The sequence below is a fragment of the Harmonia axyridis genome, chromosome 1 (assembly GCF_914767665.1).
Source record: "Harmonia axyridis chromosome 1, icHarAxyr1.1, whole genome shotgun sequence".
Lineage (NCBI taxonomy): Eukaryota > Metazoa > Arthropoda > Insecta > Coleoptera > Coccinellidae > Harmonia > Harmonia axyridis.
The window spans coordinates 75,265,775-75,290,834 of NC_059501.1; the positions used below are offsets into that span (position 1 = coordinate 75,265,775).

The 25,060-nt window shown below is 34.2% G+C and overlaps 2 protein-coding genes across 10 annotated transcripts in view; one reads left to right on the forward strand and one right to left on the reverse strand.

Annotated features, from left to right (window-relative positions):
* LOC123671691 (probable beta-hexosaminidase fdl) overlaps positions 1 to 25,060 on the reverse strand; it is a 44,386-nt gene that overhangs the window by 6,077 nt on the left and 13,249 nt on the right. For all 5 annotated transcript variants that reach the window (XM_045605657.1, XM_045605656.1, XM_045605659.1 and 2 more), the window contains one exon: positions 7,526 to 7,692. In XM_045605657.1, the coding sequence (XP_045461613.1) occupies positions 7,526 to 7,680 (155 nt within the window). In that variant the 5' untranslated portion in view covers positions 7,681 to 7,692. The remainder of the gene's footprint in view (positions 1 to 7,525; positions 7,693 to 25,060) is intronic.
* On the forward strand, positions 710 to 23,322 carry LOC123671695. Of its 5 annotated transcripts, none has more exons than XM_045605667.1 (5): positions 710 to 863; positions 13,075 to 13,194; positions 16,188 to 16,325; positions 19,665 to 19,815; positions 22,886 to 23,322. In XM_045605667.1, exons 3-5 carry the CDS (start codon positions 16,201 to 16,203, stop codon positions 23,081 to 23,083), a joined length of 474 nt encoding a protein of 157 aa, XP_045461623.1. In that variant the 5' UTR covers positions 710 to 863; positions 13,075 to 13,194; positions 16,188 to 16,200; the 3' UTR covers positions 23,084 to 23,322. The 5 variants fall into 5 exon arrangements, with proteins under 5 accessions (XP_045461623.1, XP_045461620.1, XP_045461622.1 ...); XM_045605664.1 differs by having other exon boundaries at positions 711 to 863; positions 13,078 to 13,194; XM_045605666.1 differs by lacking the exon at positions 710 to 863 and adding an exon at positions 10,070 to 10,248.

Sequence of the window (25,060 nt, forward strand, 5' to 3'; positions counted from 1 at the left end):
TTGAATTTTGAACTCGTGGAAGAATATCAATGCCTTCTGCACTTGTATTATAAATAACTATTATAATACAAGTGCAGAAGGCATTGATATTCTTCCACGAGTTCAAAATTCAAAAACGAGCCACGAAGTGGCGACTTTTTGAATGAACGAGTGGTAGAATGAGCCTTCTGTACGAGTATTATACATTATTTTCTCTAATTGATTGCATTCTTATTGAAATTAATGAAATATTTCCATAAATATCATTTAGTGATTTATGGCTTGAAAAATGTTGGTTGGCAGAACTGATTTCTTTAAGGCAAATTGATGAATTGACAGATAAAGCCGTGGCGGAAAGTTCGGAGTGCCAACATAGAATAATAAAATATAACCATGAAAACTGTGCGTTTCTGATATATTCTCGCACGATTTTGTTCTACAAGATGTGGAAGAATGAACGAAGTAACCACAGAATTAGAGAAAATTCACATTACGATCCCATAGATATCGAACCGCTAATCAGAATCTCATGCTGAATTGTAACTTTCTGAATCCCGCTCATCGCAAACTACGAACTTAGAAGATCGGAAATTATTTCTGTTTCGATTTGCGCAAAATCCCGTAAAGTTACGACGTTAAACTGAAACAGAAGAGGCGAAGGGCGGCAACGGATATGATTTCCGATTTTCCGATGATAATTCCATTAGAGATCCTCCGATTTTGCATTAAATGTGAGGTTGCAGCGTGGTCTAGGTTAGTTCTACTCCGAGACGGACGGAGGTAAAGTCCGAATACCGGGGACGATTTGCGGGCTCATGCAGTTCGCGGGTGAACACGTGTATTTTGTTCCGTGAAAATTTAAAAAATGAAGTATTGAAAAGACGGTATGCGAATTTTCCTCACTTCTTCGTGCATAGGATTCTATTGATTCGAATTTTTTCATTTTTGTATCGCTTTATAAAAAGGACCCGAGTTGAGTAAATTTGCATATAGATATGTATGCAAAAACATTAGTGCCAATTCTAACCAGTTTTTGCTTATTTTACCAAAAAATGTAGGGTTGTTGCATATTCTTGCTTAATTCACAATATTTTTCCGTAAGGCACCAAAAAAATGAAATTTTTCTTTTTATCTTTGATGCACGATACAAAGGAAATTGAAATATTTCTTGAATGACTTTTGTTTCCGAGATACAGGGTGTTTTTTGTAGTACTGTTTTTTGTGACGATTATATCGATTAATCGAATACTAATCTTCGCTAGGGATTGGGTGAATAAGTACAAAAACTTATAAATCATTTCTTCGTCAAATATTACCAACTGGATCTATATAAAATTTGGATTTTCCTTAGGATAACTAGAGAATTGTTTGGAATTTTTTCCTCGAAATAGGTTGCAAATACGACAAAACTAAAAGAAACCCGAAAGTGTAATCCTGGATCGAAGTTTCTTTTTACATTTTTCTAAACTACCAGTGGTCCACCAAAAAAAGTTCTGGAAGAAACAAGTGGGCACTATTCCAGATAAAAATATCACCATGTAGATTTCAAAATTAGCATACCACATGATGAAAACTTTAAATTGGAATATATATGCAAAATTCAAGTTAACTATCTTGTAAAACGAAGGTGGTTTGAAAAAACTTGAGAAAAATCAAACTCGTAAACAAAGCGTTTGCGGGCTCATGTTTATGGAACCAATTTTTTTTAAATGATACTTCCAATTTGGGAACATCCTGTATAAGTAAATTAGTGAGATGAAAATTATAAGGTAAAATAAACAAAAATAGTATATTGTGCAACAAGTGGGGAAAGTCCAACAAGAAAAGGACTTTCTCCACATGTTGCACACTATACTTTTCCTACAACTGCACAAATTTCAATAATTCAAGTAATGGACTTGATTCAAATCAAAATGTCCTTCGTTGACAGTATTTGCTAATTTATTGCGTTTCCATAGAAACGACTCAAAAGCCCAATTTCATTGGTCTACCAAGCGAGGTGTTGGCAAAGTGCCGTGGGGAATAATATTTCCCACAGTATGAGCAATACATAGTTTTGAAATTGAGTAAGCTATGAAGAAAACGCTACTTTCCATAGCAGTTGTAGGGAAAATAGTTTTTTCGAATTCAAAATCAATTTTTACTTCCAAGGGCCACTATTTTATTCAATTGAACAGTGTTATGCTTGAATTTATCAATATCACATAAATTTTCAATTTTTTGAATATAGTTATAATCGAGGTTATAATTGGGTTTTAATCTAGGTTATAATCGAAAACATCCGTTAAGCCATTTTTTTTTAAATCAAAAATGTATTATTATGTTATAGATCATATGAAAATTACAAAAAATCTTTTTTCGGCAACCGTCCGGGAAGTGCTCACTTCCCGGACGCTTTTTCTCTGAGAAAGTAGCATTTCCCGGCCTAGTCCGGAAAGTACGCACTTCCCGGACTAGGCCGGAAAAGAATCATAGAATCCATAGAAACCGAGATAACGGCTGACAGTTCATATGAAATTAGTTGTCAAAAATTTGTATGTTTTTAATCGCAATCGCAATAAAATATGAAAAGCAGCAGCGATAGTGTTATTTTACATGGTAGCCGAAAAAATATTGTACGCAACACGCCCGAAAATGGTTTTTTTGGACTCACAGACTTCCAGGACTCGCTTACGCTCGTCCTGGAATTTTGTCTATTCATCCAAAAAAACCCTATTTTCCGGACTTGTTACGTAAATTACTATTACTGCGTTTTCCTCAGCTTTCGTAGACTCATATTTAAATCGTATGTCAGTTTGACATACAACAGAGATATATTATTCAGCATGATTATCTTTTCATTACACAAAATACGTGGAACTTATTCAAATAATTCTGAAAGAGCAAGCTGAAGCTTCTGGGACCGTATGCTTGACAAGTGATCTTTTTAACGTACACGTTTCACAAACGAATGGTTTAACTGCGAGTGGCTTTTTCAAAGTGCCATTCTTGACCAACATTCGTTTCGTTAAACCATGCAGTAGTAACCTATTTTATTACTTTGAGCATTAAACCTACATGATCAAAACACGGTATTTTCACAAATTCGAATTTGCAAAATTTGTCGACGAGAAATTGTTCACCAATATAATTTGTCCTAGCAAATTGAAAGAAGAAATCAATAGTCGAAAAAAAAGTCTGATCGACTTTTCAAAAAATAACGCGGATCTTCAAAGGGTGAATTCTCTAATCAATTAACTTACAAAGATGTACAAGAAAAATGGGAAGAAATACTTAATAGTTTGCCGGGTGCATCTAGGGATTGGAAAAATTGGAGAAACGTAAAATTTGTAGACTTGGCAAGACCTAAAGTCGAGAATCAAAGTGAAAGTGAGCGAAAAAAAAAGGATGCAAGAGGAACAGGCCTCCGGCCTCCTATGGAAAGCGAAGTATCTAAAAGAGAAGTAATATAATAGATATTGTTGAAATAGTACCTATTGACGGACATCAGAAACATGTTGAACCAAAATTTGGAGAAATATACACACACAATGCTCAGAAGAGCTCTTAGCGTGCGCGTCAACTTGATATTCAAACAAGGTTCAAGCGCAGTTGAAATGAAAGTTCACTGTTTGAAAAAGAAGTCAGATACTCAAATCATTCATAACATTTCAAACTTCCTCTCTAACTTCCAGAGTACCTCAGACTGGGATGGGGCAAACTTTCATTTTTGCTCCTCAAACTGCAACTTCTTAATCGGAATTGAACTCCATGAAATTCTCATTTCCTCAACCGAAAAGTTCATAGACGATGGGAATTTGGATACTCGAGATGCGAATGGTTGAAAAGATTCAATTAAAGGGTACAATAATACTGTGACTCGACTTTATTAATCTTACCGTGGAGCTTCTGAAGGAGTTGAGCTTTTGCGAGAATATTTTAGGGATCGGAAAAGAAGAAAAAGCATAGCGCTTTTGCGCTATCTATTTTCCAAAAAACGGGATTATTCTTTGTTTCAAATGTGATATTCTTTCCTCTATGTGTAACATATCAAACATACTTACTTCTGATTTAAAAATGTTTCTTCGAAGATGTGAATGCCACAAAATGAGGCGTAATTCATTAAATAAAAAAAAACGATACATTCATTGTTTACTGGAACAAAGAACTGCTTTCGCTGAAAACCAGAACTGTATATGGGCATATTTATATTAATATGGTGTCATTGTTGTCGGTTATTTCATCTAAGATCTAAGATTCGACGATTCGATAATTCTCCTAAACATGAATCAGTGATAATTTTACACATACCACCTTCCTTTCTACCTACTCTGATTCGTTGAAAAATTAAATAATAATAACTGTTATTTTTATTTATTATTGTTTTATTTTTCAACGAATCGGTAAAAAGGTAGTTTGTATGTGTCATCTTTCTGTGTTTCTATGTGTCACTTTTTTATCAATATTTCGCTTAAAAGATAATGCACTCTTTATTAGAGAAATTGGCCTTCTGTCAGTTTGACTGACTTTTTGATAGGTTATAGTCATTCCAAATAAAAAGTTCGGTAGGCGAAAGTTTTTCTATAGGCTAGTTTTGACGTTAGAAGATTCTGAAAACTCTCTATTTTCAAACGATACAAAACTTTATCCTGGATAGTCATTACTTTTCTGAGTAATGAAGATGGGAGCAGTCTTCAATATGAGGTTCTATTAAAATCATTGTTCTTTGGTGTTGATACATTTGGTCAATTATACAATGTGTTACAGCTACTAACATTTTTATAGTTATAAGTATTAGAAAATTGTTACGAATCGCCTGAGCGATCTATAATAAAAAATGTTTATGAATCCTTTTCTACATAATATTGGAAAAAATAGACAAAGTGTTTTTTTCAGAAGGAAGGGACAATTATTTTCGTCCTGTTCTGAAAAATATTTCGAATATAACTTTCGCTTTTTTGGAGGAATGCCCAACTCGTTAAGACGTGTTGTCACTGAAATATTTGGATCTTCTTCTTTATTCTGCTAACATTTTCTGCAAAACAGTACATAAATACGTGCATAAACGACGAGATATCAAAGGTCCTGCGATGCTGTGATTTCCTTATTTTCGATTCATTTCATCCTGAATATTATATTGAAGAAAGAAAAAATAAAAACGTTTCCTCTCCAGATTTCAATTCTATGTAGGAATACAAGCACACTGAGGCGAGTTGATTGATTGGACCGAATCAAGACATCTATTTTGGTCATTGTTTTCCGATAAATTGAATGATATAGCCCACGCAATATCACCATAATTGGATAATTGATAAATAAGCAATTATTACGTCAATGAAAAGGTTGAAGCATAATGATGCTTCAAGCACGCATGATATTTCAAACCGATTGAGACCGTGTGATACGTAAAAATTCTAATTAAGTTTTAATTAGTTTTTCCTTATTCTATAGAAGAAGCTGCCGAGGAAATGTACGTGTTAATTGGAAGATTTGTAGTAGTTATTTTCATGGAGTTAATACAGGGGAAAACCTGAAAAGACTCCAATTAATGCAAAACATTTCGCTGCTTCATTGCATTCACAAGCTTACGCGAATTGAACGAAACTAAGAAGAGTAAAACACCTCTCAATTTGTAGCACCAGGTAGCAAGCTATTGGCAGTTTTTATCTTGAATTTTATCCTCACGTTGCTCCTGAATTGCCTGAATTGGAAAAAGCCTAGCTATTACAACATAATGGCTGTATTCTTAATTTTTTGCCTATCTACAATTCTCTGAGGCTTTATTAATTATCTGAGCTTCCATAAGTGATTCAGTAGCTTCTTCCATTTCATTTTTAACTATCCTCTTCGGCTCTTCTAATTTCAGTTTCAATATTGAGCGATTCTAAGAAACATATTATTTCAAGATCCAAGATGAAGTACAAGAAAAGTAGATGTCATTCATCGGACAAACAACAAACCTTTTCGAAAATTGTGATGTCTTGACTGGATGAAGGCCAATGTGAATGTTCTTTTTTTTGAATGGTACAGTGAACCGCCATAACTGTCGTTACTGGTCAGATTGAAATCCTCACATTTTTCGTAAAACCCAAATATAACAAAAATTAAATGTGCAGTATTTTTTGTGACTGGGCTGGAATTCACCCTCTACTTATCGACATCGTCGAAAATGACAATCACTATTTGGAACCACGTCTGTTTTTCCAACAAGATGGATCTCCACAAGAATACCTATGACGCATGTGTCAGATCTTTTTTAGAAAACTTATTTTGACGTCGAAGACCAACATGGCGGTGGAAAAGAGAGGTTCGAAAATGCAGAATTAGAGGCATTACTTGATCAAGACTCGTGTCAAACGCAACAAGAATTGGCAGGATCATTGGGAGTGACGCAAAAAGCCATTTCAAAACGCCTGAAGTCTTGGGAATTATTCAGAAACAAGGAAATTGAGTGCAGTACGAGTTGACGCCGAGACATGTTGAACGGTGTTTGTTCGCTTGTGAATAGCTGCTTGCAAGTCAAAAACGGAAGGAATTTCTGCATTGCATTGTGACTGGGGACGAAAAATGGGTTTATTACGATAATCCCAAGCGCAGAAAATCATGGTTATATCCCGGCCATGCTTCCACGTCTACGGCCAAACCGAATATTCATGGTTCCAAGATCATGCTCAGTATTTGGTGGGACCAGCAGCAATACAACGAGAGACATGATGAAGTGATTTTACAACATAATAATGCTTACGATGTTACGAAAGTGGTCAAGACGAACTTGGAAATGTTCAAATGTCCTACCCCACCCGCCGTATCCTCCAAACGTTAATTCGTCGGTCTATCACTTGTTTCGATCAATGGCACACGCTCGGCTGACCAGCACTTTCGGTCTTATGAAGAAGTAAAAAATTTGATCGACTTGTGTCATGCTTCATAAGATAACCAGTTTCTGGATTCGTACGCTGCCCGAAAGATGGGAGAAAGTAGTGGCCAGTAATGAACAATACTTTGAATCATATATGTTCAACCAGTTTTTGAAAAAAAAAGCCTCGAATTTCGGAAAAAAAAAACCGCGGAAGCAAAGTTGTACCTACGCCTATGTAGTTTTTATGTAAAAAGGCCCCTTCAAGAACGAAATTGACGAGTCTGAGCCATTTACTGAAATATGAAGTTTTCTATGTGACATCGTGTATTTTTTCATTTGAAAACTGATTACTACGAAGCTATGAGCGCTGGAACTCTGCGCCAACAAATTTCGTATTCACTCAATATCCAAGTTCGAGAAAAAAATTTTTTTAAATTTGATTTTGGTGCTTTCGAAATCCACGGATCATATTCTCGAGCTAGGAGAATCAATTTAATACGAAAAACAATTTTTATACAAATATTCATTCGAATAATTCTTAATGCTTCTCCAGGAAAGCTCTGAGCGTTTTTTTTTTCGATTTTCTGATTCTACAAATTTCTGGAGAGTTAATTTTTTTTCTTTGGCTCATTTCAAAGCTATATTAATTAGGAAAATGATAAACCGAAGGAATCAATGGATACAGAAATTAGACTAATGTCAACTAACCTTTCTTTTTTGAGTAAGGGACTCTTCTTGTAAACTGGAAATAATTGAGAGACCTCATCTATAGCCGAGTTCTGTTGCCAAAAGAGAACAACGAAAAAAGCTATGCAGAATAAGGAAAATATCAGCAGCGCCCTCTTCAAGTCATAATGCTTCATTCTTAGCCCTCTCTGAAACAAAGAGAAAAATCATTTAATTATAATAATAATTTGGCCACTATTTTTATGGGCTGAGTTTCGAAACTTGAAATTAGATAATAATTAGATAGTTTGCAGCATATTTAGTTATTGAATATTCTTCATTGGAGAGGAAAAACACACACATAAACTAAGTTTAGGAATCAACCATTGTTAACTCTATGATTGGTTTCTCACTGCCTGCTAATTTGGAGGTCCTTTTCTCCTCATTCGCTGTTTTCTGCACCAAAAGAAATAGCGAAATTTTTCCATCCTGGGTTAGATACGAGTTCGTTTTACATTTAAACCTCTGTCACTTGTTTCCAATCATGATACTTTAAGTTACTTTTTCTCCCAGATTTGTGTGAAGTTGATGATTTGAATGATTTTTGAACATTAGATTGAACTTTAGTTGTCAATTTTGTGGCAATCTGTGGCTTCTATTTAATTTTTGATGGTCTGATTTTGAATATAGAATTAATGACAAAGATTTTTAGCTCAATATAGAATTGCATATTTGCGATATGTATATCGTCTAAAATTTTAGTTAATTATTCCTAAATGAAGATGCAGTCAAAGTTTTCATAGGTTCGAATACAACGGTCAGAAAGAATTTTTCTAATAATGAGTGCTCTGTTAAAATTTTGCTGTTTACAAACGATTAGTAGTAGTTGATTTTGAAAGGATTTTGAGGGGTAAAATCTGATGACGCACTCACATATTGTGAGTTTATTATTAAATCGTTTTTCAGATATTGATTTGGTTCGGTCTTCACTTGATGGAAATTCATTTCAATAAGAATTGAATGACTGATATTTTATTTCCACTTTTAATTATTCAATATGACAATTGTTTCGCTATTCAGTAGCTTCTTTTGATATTTAACATTTTTGAAAACCTAACATTTTTGAGTTATTCTTATGAAGATTAATATAGGGTTAGGGTACGTAAGTTAGATATAAGGTATTGAAAATGGATCTTGGGAATTCCAGCAATAAAAGATTACAGACAAATATTTACAAGCGGTGAGTTGGAATATTGTTGAATTCACCACTTTTGAATATCTGTCTGTAACCATTAATTGCTGGCATTCCCAAGATCCATTGTCCTTGTATTTATAGCTTTACCCAACGTACCCTATATTTATCTATTTGAGGAATAAATTCACTTAAAAATAGGTAAATATTTGTGATTCAAAAATGTGAAATATCTGATAAACGAAGCGAATCAATTTTATATAAAATAATTGAAAGTTGAAATAGAATAACTTTCATTTAGTTTTTCAGATAGTGAGTAAACTTTGAAATATATTTTTTCGGCAACCGTCCGGGAAGTGCTCACTTCCCGGACGCTTTTTCTCTGAGAAAGTAGCATTTCCCGGCCTAGTCCGGAAAGTACGTATTCCCCGGACTAGGCCGGAAAAGAATCATAGAATCCATAGCAACCGAGATAACGACTGACAGTTCATATGAAATTAGTTGTCAAAAATTTGCATGTTTTTTGATCGCAATCGCAATAAAATATGGAAAGCAGCAGCGATAGTGTTATTTTACATGGTTGCCGAAAAAATATTGTACGCAACACGCCCGAAAATGGTTTTTTTGGACTCACAGACTTCCAGGACTCGCTTACGCTCGTCCTGAAATTTTGTCTATTCGTCCAAAAAAACCCTATTTTCCGGACGGAAATTACTATTTTTCTGAATTAGCAGGAGCAAATGGTCTCTTCAAATTCAAATGGAATGACTAAGGTAAACTATTTGCAAACATGAAGAACACAGAATATTGTTGATTTTGGGTCAACAATTAACATTGTTAAGCTGAAGGCAACAAAACAACAAAACATATTATGATATAACAACTATCATAAAAAATAGTATTCATTTATTCGTGTATTTTAAAGCTGGAATTTTCAATTTTCAAAATTCCAAATTAATAACCGTACATTCTAAACTATGTCATCCAAAATTTTGTATTTAGAAAGTATTTTAGTTCTGGTAAAAAGTTCTGAAACTACCAAATTTCATCATTCGTGTTTTTTGGACAATATGAATTATTTTGTTTGTTTTTTTTGCGTACGATTCTGAAACTTGGATTGACAATCATAATATTTCGAATTATATAGGCTGTTATTTGATATCCGTGTATACAAATGATAATTTTTAAATTAATTCGAAGATTTCTGTAACGAGTTAACATAAACCGTGGGATAATAAAAAAACAATCTTCCGCGAGGAATTTTGGTTTTTTCTATGAGCAATAAAAATCCTCGACAGTTTCGATGATAAGTGCGTTCAATAAAACGAACAAAACTCAATTGCTTGCTAAATGATACGATAAACAAGACCCAGCTTGCGTCACATATCTGAAATAAAGTACGTCACATCAGTTGGACTCAGGAGGAACCATTTTGTCCTACAGGTGTCCAAGTTATTGATTATTTCAAGAAAACTCACAGGTCGCTCCTCATATCGGCCAAAACGTTCCAATATTGTACGCACGTCGATTGTTCTCCAGTGTTGTGAAAAAATTGTTGCAGAATTTTGGGAAGGTAAAGATAGGAATCATTAAAAATCAAGGCACGAACGGAAAATAATCGATCACAAGAAACTATTTCATCTCATAGTCTTTTATACACCGAACTAGAGCTTCTGAAGTAGGTTGAAAATCGATTTTTGTTGTTCTCACCATAGCAGCGTTATTTGTGTGAGTAAATATTTTATTCGATTCTTCATTCGAGGAATAAGCTTTCTAATAATCAGTAGACAACTGGGTGATTTGATGGAAATTTTTATATGGAAAATCAATGACCTACTACCTCTCAAAATTTGTTTAATTTTTTGTTTTTAGTACACCTTAGCATAATTTGGTACATTTCTGAAATTGGCATTAAGATTATTATTCTCTATTGATCACGGTTGACCTGCTCAATAGGTTTACTGACCTTAACTAAACCAACTTGAGATCATAAAACTCAAATGAGTCATCCTTCATAAAGGTTATTTTCATTCAGAATACACAGGAAACATATTTTCTGTCTGCACCTTTCAATCACGGTGAAAAAACAAACAAGTTATGATATTTATCGAGACTCTTTTCATCAGCACATGATGTGTTTAATCTATTTTTGCAACATTTTTGTATTGAAGTGAAAAATTAAAATTGCAGATCACAGAAATGTGTACAGGTATGTTGGTGCAGAGATGAATGATCACTAAAATGCTACTGATTTCAGCCCACTTTTCTCTTTTTTTTTTTAACTTTATATGATTCTGTTCACTCGATCAACACGAAATTTGGCATTTCAGGCAAATTTTCATTTTAGTTTTATATATTCAATAGAAAAATCTCAACTCAGTAGGATCAGTTGTTACGAAAATATGAAGTAATTTTTTTTAGATATTCTGCTTGAAGTTTCTTTGGTTCTGATGAAGCTATCGACACTAAATATTGCAAAAAATTTTATATAAACGCAAAATCTCAACTCGATCAGATATGCTGTTTCAGAACTATCGGATATTTCTTTTTCAATATTTTTCTTGAATGCTCAATGCTTGTAAAGATGTAGGTAATCAGATTGGAATTTTGCACGATGCATGATATTTTGATAAAATCTCTAGGTTTCTCTGTTCCTGAGTCATCCTGTTTAAAAGGGAATACCATCACGTGACTGCTCGGTTCAAATCAAAATTATAGATTTTTTTCTTCTTACAACCACCGATTTTTATAGGGTCTCACATACATTTTTCAAACAATAATCCACCTTGTATAAAGTCAATATTTTCAATTCACGAATGGAAAAAAAAATGGTGAATTTTCGTTTTCCGCAAAAGAATTCATGATAGGTACAAAGTACCGATATATTTTTGAAATATTAGTGAAAAAAAACAACGAAAAATCATTACAAAAAAAACTGTGATCATTTTGTGAAAAAATAATCGACCGTCCTACAGTGCCGCCCTCTACTTATTTGCTTCGAAAAGAGAAAGATGAATTTAATGTACTGGGTTTTTCACCATAATTTGACCCCCCCTTTAACTTTGTTACTAAAAGAGGTACAAAAAATGTTTTGTACAAAAGTTTCACGAAATCGACTAGTGTTTTTCAAAATGATTCCACAAAAAGAAATATATACAGAGTGGGACACATATTGATAGCAACTTCATTTTTTCAAATGGAACACCCTGTATATTTTTCTATATTTGACTAGCTCTTTTCCACCTGCTTTCAAATATATAACATATGTTTGGCTTATCTCTCCTATTCTGAGTACCATAGAGTTTCAAATTTTGAGAACTACCTAGCATGCTCAGTAATCAGTTTTCAAGTGGTAGGCTGCGATAACTCAAAATGCTCTTTTTTGAGTTATCTCGTTGGCAACGATATGACATATAGTCAAATTGCCAACGAGATAACTCAAAAAAGAGCATTTTGAGTACCATAGAGTTTCAAATTTTAAGAACCACCTAGCATGCTCAGTAATCAGTTTTGAAGTGGTAGGCTGCGATAACTCAAAATGCTCTTTTTTGAGTTATCTAGTTGGCAATTTGACTATATGTCATATCGTTGCCAATGAGATAACTCAAAAAAGAGCATTTTGAGTTATCGCAGCCTACCACTTGAAAACAGATTACTGAGCATGCTAGGTGGTTCTTAAAATTTGAAACTCTATGGTAGTCAGAATAAGAGAGATAGGCCAAACATATGTTATATATTTGAAATCAGGTGAAAAAGAGCTAGTCAAATTTAGAAAAATATACAGGGTGTTCCATTTGAAAAAATGGAGTTGCTATCAATATGTGGCCCACTCTATATATATTTCTTTTTGTGAAATCATTTTAAAACACACTAGTCGATTTCGTGAAACTTTTGTAGAAAAAATTTTTTTGTACCTCTTTTAGTAACAAAGTTAAGGGGGGGGGGGGGTCAAATTTTGGTGAAAAACCCGGTACCTACAAATTCATACAGCGTACAAAGTTAGGTCATCGCAGGAGATCTAAAGGGGAAATGAATCGGTACCAAAGTTTGACCTTCACGCGGAAAGCCACGTGGTGGTAATCCCCCTTAAGGTCTAAATGGAAAAAATAGCATTTGTAAATGGATTCGCAACTTATCGTTTGAGGATCGTTCAAAGAACGAACGTGTGCAAAAACTACTTCTGCTGTTTTTGCGCTGTTATAAATTTACTCCCTATATGAAGAATCAACCCAAAATACAAACAACTGATGTGGTCGCAATGTCAACAATACTCATTCAAATGCTCAATAAATAAGTAGTTTAGTAATAGTAAGACACGGCTCAATCAATTTGGTATCAATATTCGTAAATTTAACTTGTTCATTTGTATTCAAACGTATTAAAAAATTCTATGTTTCAGTAGTTCTGAAAAAATGGCTGGAGCTACCAATTCAAGATCAGAATGGCACTTCTGCGACTCCTTCATTCTGGATTTGTATCAGTGATATTTCGATAGCACAAGGACGGCTCTTTTCAATAGGCAAGTAAAAATACGATCAGTAGCCAAAGGAAATAACCAAAATCTTTTAATATTATATCTTATACAACATCGAAAAGGCGTTTTTGACTAGACTTGGTAGAAATATTCAACTAGTAACAGGCATTTTTGTTATCAATAAAGTTGTTTTTATTTTTTATTTGAATAAGGTCCATTGGATCCACTAATGGTATTATAAGACAAAGCCCGGAAAATTCTCATGTTCGCAGATCATTCATCTAGATTAATCACAACCAATTTCATTTATGCAATACTGATAAGACAATGAATGTTCTATAAACAATGTATAAAGCGAGCTAATTGATTCAAATCTGGAAAATACTAAGATTAATGAGATATTCAAGCATACCTTAACACTTGATGAAAATGTTCAACGCCGATGTTTCACTTAATTAACCTGCTCTGATTGCCTGCAGCTTGTTATAATATTTTGATGAGTCATAACAACTTTTTACCGTATCTCCTTACTCTGGCTGTTATCAGGACTATGCGGTAGAAAAACGCTGTCTTTTATCAACTGGTGTTGTTGCACCTGAATACAAGACATTAGTCGATGATTTGGTTTCGAAGTTGGTGCGTTAATTCCATAATGTTTCTTAAATTATAGTGAATATTGGAAACTTGAGCCGTACAAGGTGGATGAAGGTGATTTCACTTTTCAAAGTTTTCTGAATGAATTGAAAAGTTCTGTAACTGGTTTATTATCTAGGAAGCAATACACCTTTCCAGAAAAATAAATGAAACACAAATATGTAATATTTAGTTGAATTTATCGTTTTCTTTCAAAGAAGGACCTTTTCTCAAATAATTATCTCAATTTCAAGAATCCCATTTCTGTGTACTAACGGGTGTTTTTTTTCGAGGTATATAACTTTAAGTTGGCATTACTGTTCAAGATAGCTACCGATTTAACAGCTGTCAAGTGATTTATTCTTAGTTTGGTTTGGCAATTCATCATGAATAAACCCACGCCTAAACAACGCTTGCAAATAGTGCAATTTCATTTCGAAAATTATGGTTCTGTGCGGAATACGTATCGCGCACTACGTCCATTTTATTTTGTTTAGCGATGAAGCGCACTTCTGGTTGAATGAACAAACTTAACTGCCGCATTTGGAGTAAAGCTAATCGTCAAGTGCATGTCGAAATACAGTTACATCCAGAAAAACTGACTTTTTGGTGCGCTTTATGGGCTGATGGAATCATTGGTCCGTGCTTCTTCAAAAACGATGATGGCCAGAACGTTACAGTCAATGGTGATCGGTATAGAGCCATGATTACTAGCTTTTCCATTACTGAATTGAACAACCATGATGTCCAGGAGTTGTGGTTCCAACAAGAGGGCGCAACATGTCACACAGCTCGTGCCACAATCGATTTATTGAAAGACACGTTTGGTGACCGCCTAATTTCACGTTTTGGACCTGTGAATTGGCCTCCAAGATCTTGTGATTTAACACCGCTAGACTACTCTCTGTGGGGCTATGTAAAGTCATTGGTCTATGCGGATAAGCCACAAACCCTTGACCATTTGGAAGACAACATTCGCCGTGTAATTGCCGATATACGGCCACAAATGTTGGAAAAAGTCATCGAAAATTGGACGTCCAGATTGGACTACATCCGAGCCAGCCGTGGCGGTTATATGCCAGAAATCATATTTAAAATGTAATGCCACAAGATTATCTTGCGGATAAATAAAATTCATGTCAATCGAATAATCCATCGTTGCAATTTAAAGTTCTATAGCTCTAAAAAAATACCCTTTATAAACAAGTGTCAAAGCATTAATTTGAGGTTATATAAGTCATCCGGAAAAATTTCACGGAAAACACTAAATTTTCGACAATATATGTAGAGTTTTAGGCGTTTTCTTTTGATCGACTTCGACTCAAGTATTGGTCAAGTATGAAGGAGCCATTTCAAAATATGGAGGCATGGCATGCCTCCAAGGCAAGGCAAGGCTAATTCTTTGGTTTGTTCAATCCCACTTGGTTCAAACCCTCAACTAGCGCCCTCTATGAGTGTTAGATATAAAAACGAATTCATCTGATGTATCACCTTCCAAAATATATTCGTATAAAATTTCATTACAATGTTTCCAGTAGTTTCGGCAAAATCGTAAAAAATGTGTATACATTTTTTTTCTTCAACGCCCTTCATCTTGAATACGGATGGCTTAACGAAATGTTTTTACTAAGAGGACCCAATTAATTATTTTCACCTTTTTTTGAAAAATATCGGTTGATTCTAGGATATTTTTATAATGTTGAAGGGTATCTGTTATAGTATATCCAAAGTCACTTGGAGGAAGATGAATATTTCAATTATACAAGGTTTGTCCAAGTTTTCAGAAATTCCTTTGGGCCCGGTGAATTTATTGCCTAACAATACTTTTAGATAAACCCCGGTATTTTGCAGATCGCGGTATTCACTTCAAAGGGACATCTATGGCCAAGAGTTTTAATGGAATGGTTCAAGTGACTTTGAATAAACTATACCAGTTTATTTACTTGAGGGGTTGATCTTCATTTGTTGGCGAGGGTCTTCTTTGATAAGCATTTCAACAGCTTGGACATAATTTCCTTCTGGGAGTATTACAAGGAAAATGCCTTTGTATGATTTTAAAAAGGCTCGCGTCTAAGAGATCTTATGATCTATATTAGCTTTAGGGTTTATTAACGTTTCGATTTTAGATGATGTAGGAATGATTAGCGTTCTGTGTAGATCAAATTTTGTTCTTGTTGAGGTAATCTTAAGACAGCATTTTAAATTTTATCAAAATTTCGATATCAATAGTTTTCTCTTCTAATTTTCATAGACTATAGTCTGTCCCTTAACGATCATTATTATTATCAAACTCCTTACTGATGTAAGATTAATCATAGAATTCTTCAGCTCATTTCCTGAATTTTCTGTCAATTGCTAAGTTTTTTTATCCTTATCATTATTTCTTACAGTGGCAATTTTTGCAGGTGTAAGACTTCGATGAAAAAACTTGTGGTACTGACTTCTGAAAATTATGGGCACATAAATGGTACTGGATTTGGGGCCCCTCCATTGGATGTTCCACCACATGTACCAATGAGAGGGGTCAACGTTATGTTAGGAGGGTAAGTTTAAATAATTTTGAGGATCTAGTTCAACTTTAATGAAGCCATAATAAAAGGCGATAGCCTGTTATTCTTTTTGTTATTTAACTGCATTTAGGTAAAATGACTCATACAGGGCATTTTATGCCATCCGGACCGAAAAAAGTCCCTAAATAATACTTTTTCCTCATAAGCTGTTCAAATTTATCCCTTCTGGTACTTTTTTTGTGTAGGTAAGAAATCCTTAATATAACAATAGTAAAGAATAGTATTGTAGTAGAAGCACATTTCCGAAGGCCAACGGTAGCTCAGCTACTGATAGATAACAGTTTGGTAACGTTAGTACCCTGATATCTTTAAAAAACAAGGTGTTCTGAGAGTCCTTCTTGAAGGTTGTGTTATAAGGAGTGACAATTTTCTGTTATAATATAGATTTTTATCTCCAAATCTGTTTTCGTTATTGTTACTCTTTTATTTCTCTTCTCTCTCTTTAGTCTTTTATCTAATAGGATACCAAGATACTTTACAGTTTTTGGGAGTTATTAAATGTCTGCCTATTCTTATCGGATTACATATCTTATTTTTGGTAAATTTACTGGTGAATATAATTCCTTTTGTTTTGCTTTCGTTCAAAGTCATTTCCCATTTCTTATAAAATATTTGAATTTACTGTAAATGGTTTTTGAATACACGTAATAAGAAAAGAAGTAAATAGCTGCGTCATCAGCAAAAAGTGCAATTTTGGTGTTAGAGTATTCTGAAAAGTCATAAATGAAAATGTTGAAAAGTATGGGGTCCAGAACTTTGCCTTGAGGGACACCTGCTGCGATGTTTGTTGATTGGGAGAATGTGTTTTGTAGTTTAACCACAAATGTTCTGTTTTTTACGTAGGAGGTCTATCAAAAGAAACTCCTTACCGACTCAGCTGTATTGATGATGATAAGATGAAAATATCAATGGTTCGTTATTGTCCACTGCCAATTACTCATGCCTGTTAACTAGACACATATCACTTTTGGAGGGGTTTCCAAGAAGAAACTTCGCAGTCCGGCCATTTAAAAAAGATGCTTATTATTCAGATTGTCGCCCACTTCAAATCAATCGATGAATCAGCTGGATCTCATTGTATTTAGATATGACATACAGGCATTGAATTATAATGACATTAGCGAAGAAGCGAGATTTCTGACCCTCCTTGTATTGTTTTCAGCCGTTTCCAAATCGTAAGCGGGGAATTTTGGCAGTAAACATCGAATTATTTTCAAGATGGCATCATTTCCTGTTGAATACCATTTCCGGTGTTAAGTCTTCTTCGTATTATTTTGAAGTGGTTTGTGGGTTGAAGCAGAAATCTTTTTTCATCGGATTTTATGTGAATATTTAATTATTTGTTCAATGGACCGATCAGAGATAATCATTTTTCGACTGAATTTTGTTTAGGAAACTCTACAGAGTGTTACAAATTTTGTCAAAAACACAGGCTATAATTGTGACACGCGGTATTTGTCAAATAGAAGTTTTTATACATATGCACTAACGTTCAGGAGAAAATAACCTGTCATTAAAAAAAAAAAAACTTCCAAATCGGACAAGTAGTTTTGACGAAACTATATCTCAAACTTTCGCCTGATTTTTAGTGGTGCGTTAATTTATTATGGTAAAGTGTAATTTCATGTACAATAGTTTAATTTTTTTTGTGATAATTGTGCATTCAACTATTTTTCAAGCCAAATCACTTCCAAAATATTTTGATAGTTCAATAGATTACACTCGAAGGTTCTTCGATAATACGTATGAACATAATATACAGGGTGAGTCACCGGGATGGCCTATTAGACGTTTATGGAAAACTAATGATAATTTTGAGCTAAAAATTTGCATATTGGGGTTTGAGACAATGATCTTTCTCCCTAACATATATTCAGATCTCTACAACTTTCGGTTATACCGAAAACAGACGACTACTTCTACTTCCTTATAGCCTCATATCAAATGGCACACCCAGTATATTATTGCATCATCAGATAGCTTTTTTGATGACAATTTTGGCAATATGCCATATCTTGGGTAAAAACTCAAAGGTTTATGAATTAATGGTATTCTTATGAAAAAAAAATGGTGTCGATGAAGACTCACATTTTCTCGAATATTTAGGCAGAAAGAGCAACCGAAAAAATAATTTTTTTTTCGATTCTGCAAATACGTAGTATTATAAAAGTGTTTGCGGTTCGGACCAAAAATGTACAGGGTGTTTATAAGAAGATTATGAACATGTACAACTCAAATTCATTAAAACACAAGATTTTCAGATTAAAACCTATATTTTATTATATATTATTTCAGTCGATTCTACTTCAAATGAGGAACAACCGCATATTATAATTGTGTGGAGTAGTGTTCCGGAAAACACAGATAGAAACTAAATTTCGATGTTTCCGTAACTATATTTGACATTTCAAGAATTGTAATGAATTATTCGTAATTGAAAATTGTATTGATTTATGGATTTCTCAACAATCCCAACGAAAAATTAATTAAAATTCATGAAATGACATGTAATGTGAAATTTAGTTATCCAAACATCGAATTTTAGTTTCTTTCTGTGTTTTACGGCAGTCACAGACTATAAAGTTTGCTCGAGTAGCCCTCACTATTTTTGTACATTGAATCGACTGAAATTATAAAAAATATAGGATCCAATTTGAAAATTTTGAATTTTGATGAATTTGAGTTGGCCAAGTTCATAATCTTCTTCCTGTACATTCTTTTTACAAACCGCAAACAGTCCTACTTCATATTCGCATAATCGAAAAAGAAAAAAAAATTTGGAAAAAAGCTCCATCTGCCGAAAAAATAAAAAAAGTGGGTCCTCTTCGCCACCATTTTTTTCATAAGAATCCTATCAACTCATGAACCGTTGAGTTCTTAACCGAGGTATATCATATTGCCGGAATTGTCATAAAAGAAGCTACCTAATGATGCAATTTGATATAAGGAAGTAGTAGTCGGTTTCCGGTTTAAACGGAAAACATAAATTTTCAGCTCAAAATTATGAATAGTTTTCCATAAACCCATCCCGGTGAATCAACCTGTATAGAGAGTAAAACGTTTTGGAAACGACTTGGTATGTACGAGTGAAATTTAATGAAATAATTGTAGTGCAATCGATTTGGTCCTTTCATCTTTTATATCATTGTTGAGATCACATGATCACCTGTAATCGATGGTGGGTAGGCAACATCTTTTGTGTCTGAACAACGAAATTGATGCTAGCCAATGTACAATTGTACAATAGAACTTGAGGCGAATTAGCACGCTAAGCGATTATAGGTAAAATTGTTTCATTGCATTCCATTTCAGGGTTATGCTGACCGCAATGATCCTGGTGATTTTCGTATTGTGTTATTGCTGCCACAAATCTAACAGGAAATCGCATACTCCAAATCCCCCCTCAACTTATTGGCAGGACCCAGGACTATCAATGGAAATTTACACCGTGGATACACAGAGCGTAAGTGATGACTAGAATCTATGTAGCTTTATCTTTGGCTACAGAATATTTATAACAGCGCTTTTTCGATTGGTATTTATATACAGGGTGTCCCGTAAAGACCACGTCAAACCGAAGGAGAATGTAGATCAAAGGATAACCCACCTGCTATGACAAAATTCCCATTATAAAAGTCTTACCGTTTTCGTGATATATTTTTTTTTTTTTGAAAATAATGAATTTTTGCTCCTTTCAATAGTTTTGTCCTTACGGTTGGTACAATTTTACATCTTTTTGGTTAATTTTTTCAGTAAAATATTGCTGAAGAATGATTTTAACGTTCACGTTAAAAACATCCTCCGAACATTTTAAAGGGGGGCTTGAGAAATATTTTTATTTTAAATTTTGGTAGTGGATTATTTTGTTTATGAAGTTTAGCACATCGTAGTGGAAAAAAAATGTACCGAGCTAATGCTGCACATTACACCAATAAATTGTCTACTTTATAGTGATTTCAAAGCGGTATCACATAAGTCATTTGTTATTCAAAGAAAAAAGATATGGCTGTTTTTATCCAAATTGTTACGTTTCTGACAAAATCAAGTTTGTCAATTCTGTTAAGAAATCTTCGATATTGCATTACTTGATGAACAATGGCAATTGTTTACGTGCGAAAATATTACTCGCATAATAATTCACCTCAACGAAATTAAATTTTGACGGCAAATTTTGCGAAAACATCATGCAGATCCAGATTTTTTTAATAAGATCATTAGGAGCGACGAGTCTAATTTGATTTTGTCAGAAACGTACCCATTCGGATAAAAACAGCCATATCTTTTTTCTTTGAATAACAAATGACTTGTGTGATATCTCTTTGAAATCACTATAAAATGGTGTAATGTGCAGCAGTAGCTCGGTACATTTTTTTTCCATTACCATGGGCTAAACTTCATGAACAAAATAATCCACAACCAAAATTTCCAATAAAAATATTTCTCATAGCCACCCTTTAAAATGTTCGGAAGATGTTTTCAACGTAAACGTTAAAATCATTCGTCAGCAATATTTTACTGAAAAAATTAACCAAAAATATGTGAAATTGTACCAACCGTAAGGACAAAACTATTGAAAGGGGCAAAAATTCATTATTTTCAAGAAAAAAAAATATCTCGAAAACGGTAAGACTTTTATAATGGGAATTTTGTCATAGCAGGTGGGTTATCCTTTGATCTACATTCTCCCTCGGTTTGTAGTGGTCTTTACGGGACACCCTGTATAAATCCATGAAAAATTCGGACAGAAATTAAGTAAGGTTTATACCACGTGACTATCTCGTGATCTGCCAAAGTTCAAATACTCCTGTCTCCTCAGCCTTTTTAGGACCACTTTTCAGGTTGAGTGAAGAAATCTCAAGCGTTCCTCTGATTTACCGTCTTTTCCACCACATGCAAGTATTCAAAATACGTTTTTACGTCTTTACTTTCAGTTTCAGAAAAAAACGCATTTTCAGCCTTCGACAAGACATTTTGTATAATATTGTCATGTGAAAATTCATTAAGAAATTAATGTGTGTTGGGAAAGTTATATCATGCAAATTTATAAAAAAGGACTTTCTGCAATGACGAACTTTTTGAAATGAATAATAGTGAAAACCTCATATAAATCGATGGTCTTTAGCGTAAAATAAAGCATACTAATTACCTTAACTGTAGCAATTTTCTCCGTCATAGTTATAACAAATATTCAAATTCCTTCGATACCTTCGGATTGTGTATGCCGGTACTTCTGGTATGGTAAATCCGAGCGCGGTCCCAGGGGGGGCAAGGGGTCATGACACCCCCCCCAAAATGGAACCACCTAACACTTGATATGCGTTTCAAGCAAAAAAAGTACGAAATGGTCCAATCAAAAAACTTGAAGCCCATAACGGTATAGCAGGCACCTCATTGAACGCTGGCAGGCGCACCTTTCAATAAGGTGCCTGCTATTTCGTTTGTTCGTCATCTTGGGTTGAGTTTTGCGGTACTGATGATCCCTAATAAGGGTGAAACCGGTATATCGCTACTCTCCCTTTATGACATGCATTCTCATTGGTTTACTTTCGATTATGATTCCTATTAAATAGCGTGGGAATCTTCTGTTTGACAATGGTTATGTTGATGGCATTTTTGTTGATACATTAACCAGATAGATAATTAATATCGTATGATATTACACACTTGGAAATCGTGCTTCTTTTTCTTTCTTTTTGTATTTTCTTCATTCATTACCAAGTGCAGGTGTTAGCCAATTTTATATTGTTTATTACTTTCACAATTATTGAAATACCGCAACTTCAAAAAATAATAATCATATGTATTTGGGGTGACGATGGGATGAAGTTAGAACACTCAAAACGAAAATACAACCATTTCTTCCCAATCTTATAAGTTTCACGGACCTGTGAAGTCTAGTAAAGTTCCGAGATAGAAAATATCATACATTCGCCAAATCAGAAACCTTTTAATAAAGAATTTAAACTTATCATTATTACTGATTAAAGCCTCTGAGTAATAAAAATGTTCATTACTCTATGATTAAAGCTAACTTCAACCAAAAGATGGAACTGAAATCTCTTTCGAAAATTGCCATTTCAATTGTTGAGTTGATTTGTATACCTATTTCACAGAAGAGTAAGAGAGATAATTTATGACTATGCGTTGAAATATTCTTCTGTAGGTCTGTTCCAAATAAACATTTTCCTTCAGTTAGCCTGAGTTCCAGTGGTGAGGCCAGCTTTCAAAAACAGGGGTGGGCCGGATTTTTTTTTGGGGGGCCAAAGTGAAGCGAAATTATAGTTCAGCTAATCTTTCGATTATTTTAGCCTTAGAATGTCAAATTTAAGGGGGAGGGGCAGCAGAAATTTAAGGGGGGGGCGGTGCCCCCCTGGACCCCCCCTAGCATCACCAGTGCTGAGTTCTCAAAATTGCAAATTTGGGAAAAAGAAATAAAAGTTTTAAATTGTTGAATTCAGTAAGATAACTATTAGAGACTAATATCCTTATGTTAATTTGATATTCACCAAATTAATATCCGCCTTTATTTTCAGTGCTTGGACTTCGATGAATACTCGAGCGAATCGCGCAGACCATCCACCCCTGGCCCCCCTCCCCCCTACGAGCTAGTGGTTCCATCTTCGAAATCTGGAGAACCTCCTAACATCCTCGACAACGCTGAACCTCCGAGCTATGAGAAAGCCTGTCAGTCAAGTCATGACCTGCACATATCCGCACAGGGATATGTTTGACAGATAGGGGTGTCAATCCTATCTCGGTATTTTGATTGAGATCGATATCTTCGAAATTTGACTGGAAGATTGTATCAATCAGTATTAAACAAATATTCTGGAAAGATGAAAATTTCCACACTTATTTATTGTACATGGACATAATATTAATTGTGTACTTTTATAAGCATCATCAAAATATAAATCGAACAACAATTTGTAGTAGATGAAGTTAGAAAGAATATAGATCCACCATATAGTTCAATTGCATTCATCTTTATCAAGAAACTGGGTTGGATTTACTAAACGGAATTAACAATAATAAGAGACGAAAATTTATTTCATCAGTAGGAGTCAAGATGTTTTGAGAAAGACGAAGGAAACAATAACAAGTTAGTGAGACGACATTCTTTTTTTTCGATTTCAAGAATAAGGAGCGAGAAATTAATGATAGGTATACAAATGAAGTTGAAGAGAGATAAATATACAACGTGTAATGTCGACTTCACCTACCCAAAACGTCTTTACTATAAAAGATTCTAACCAACCTGCGTCATATTTCTAGATAAAACTGACCCTGTTTCAATATTGAAGTATTCCTGGACGAAAATAAATTATGACAGTATATTGCAATTTCATTTGAAATAATTTGGTGCGTCGAATATGGCTGAAACCTCATTTTGAAAAATGTTTTCGAGCAAAATGGCCAATCCTAAATGCAAATTTACTTCTCAGATCTGCATCTGAGATTTGTCATTGTGCATTCATCAATTTGTTGAAAAATGGCAAATCTATTTCTTAGATATACATCCTAAGAATGACGATTTTGCTCGAAAACATTTTTCATATTATCATCATGGGATTATTTTTTTTTTATTCTTAGAGGTCAGACTATTCACTATTTACATCAGTAAAGCATTGTCTTCAAGCCAGGAGCTTTTGAGCATTTATGCACCAATTGCGATCTTGGAGACAATGTCAATTTTTTTAAATTTATTCAAGCTAGCAACTGGGACTAAATCGATATTGCTGAAACCATGTTCTTGTAGCCAGGAACGTACTGCAGTTCAGACAACAGAAACATTCAACATCCTCACATATTGCTCTGAATTCACAGTGCAAGCCTCCTTTTATATTAGAAAAAGTAAGAGCAGATAATTACTATACGGTCACCTTTGGCAAATAAAGAGGTTTCTGATGTTCATCTTTCGGATTCGTTAAACTCCAGTATAGCAGTAATTCTGCTCATTTACGTGTTCATTAGGTGAAAATTAGCTGCAGCAGAAAACAGGATGTTTTGGTAAACGTTTGTAAGCGCTCAATTGTATGGTCTACGCATTCGTACCTCTGAATGGCATCTTTGGAATTTAATTCAAGCACCAATTGAATTTTATGAGGGTGCAGATTTAGAGCTTTGTGCAAAATGTGGTGTAGCGATGATGCATATTCAAAGCGCTTGAACACTTCCGAATGAAGGTCGGGAACATCACGAACATCGACACTGATTGATTTGTTCCACGATCTCTTCTGATCTTAATACCCATTGCCGAATGATAGAAATGCTTGGCGCATCATTTAACTGACGAAAACCTCGAATAGTGGAAACATTTCTTCGAACTATAGTCGCAGAATTACCATTTCTTTTGAGATACCTTGTATATTCCCTTAAAATCTCATTACACAATTGGGAATTTTTTAATTTGATCACAGAAACGATACTTTAAAGTTTATATATTACAGTTTATGTTGAGCTTCTGTCATTTCAGGACACTAATGTAAACGTAACGATACTTTTTTCTATATTTATGCTGAAATCAGTTTCGATAACGATATACTCATCTTGAGAATCTAACCAGTTAATAAACTATTGCTATTTTTGTACTCGGTATAGTTCTTACTCGAAAATTGTGTGAATTCGAAATATTTAATCTCCACTAAAATTATATATTTTTCATTCAATTCTGATTAAAAGGTATAAAATATTATGATACAGAATAT

What these genes read in the sequence shown, in the direction of transcription:
- LOC123671695 (XM_045605667.1), top strand. Translation starts at nt 16,201, where the DNA reads ATGAAAAAACTTGTGGTACTGACTTCTGAAAATTATGGGCACATAAAT. An exon ending in GTCAACGTTATGTTAGGAGG is followed by an intron (nt 16,326 to 19,664) that starts GTAAGTTTAAAT and finishes ATTCCATTTCAG; the next exon opens with GGTTATGCTGACCGCAATGA. An exon ending in ACACCGTGGATACACAGAGC is followed by an intron (nt 19,816 to 22,885) that starts GTAAGTGATGAC and finishes CTTTATTTTCAG; the next exon opens with TGCTTGGACTTCGATGAATA.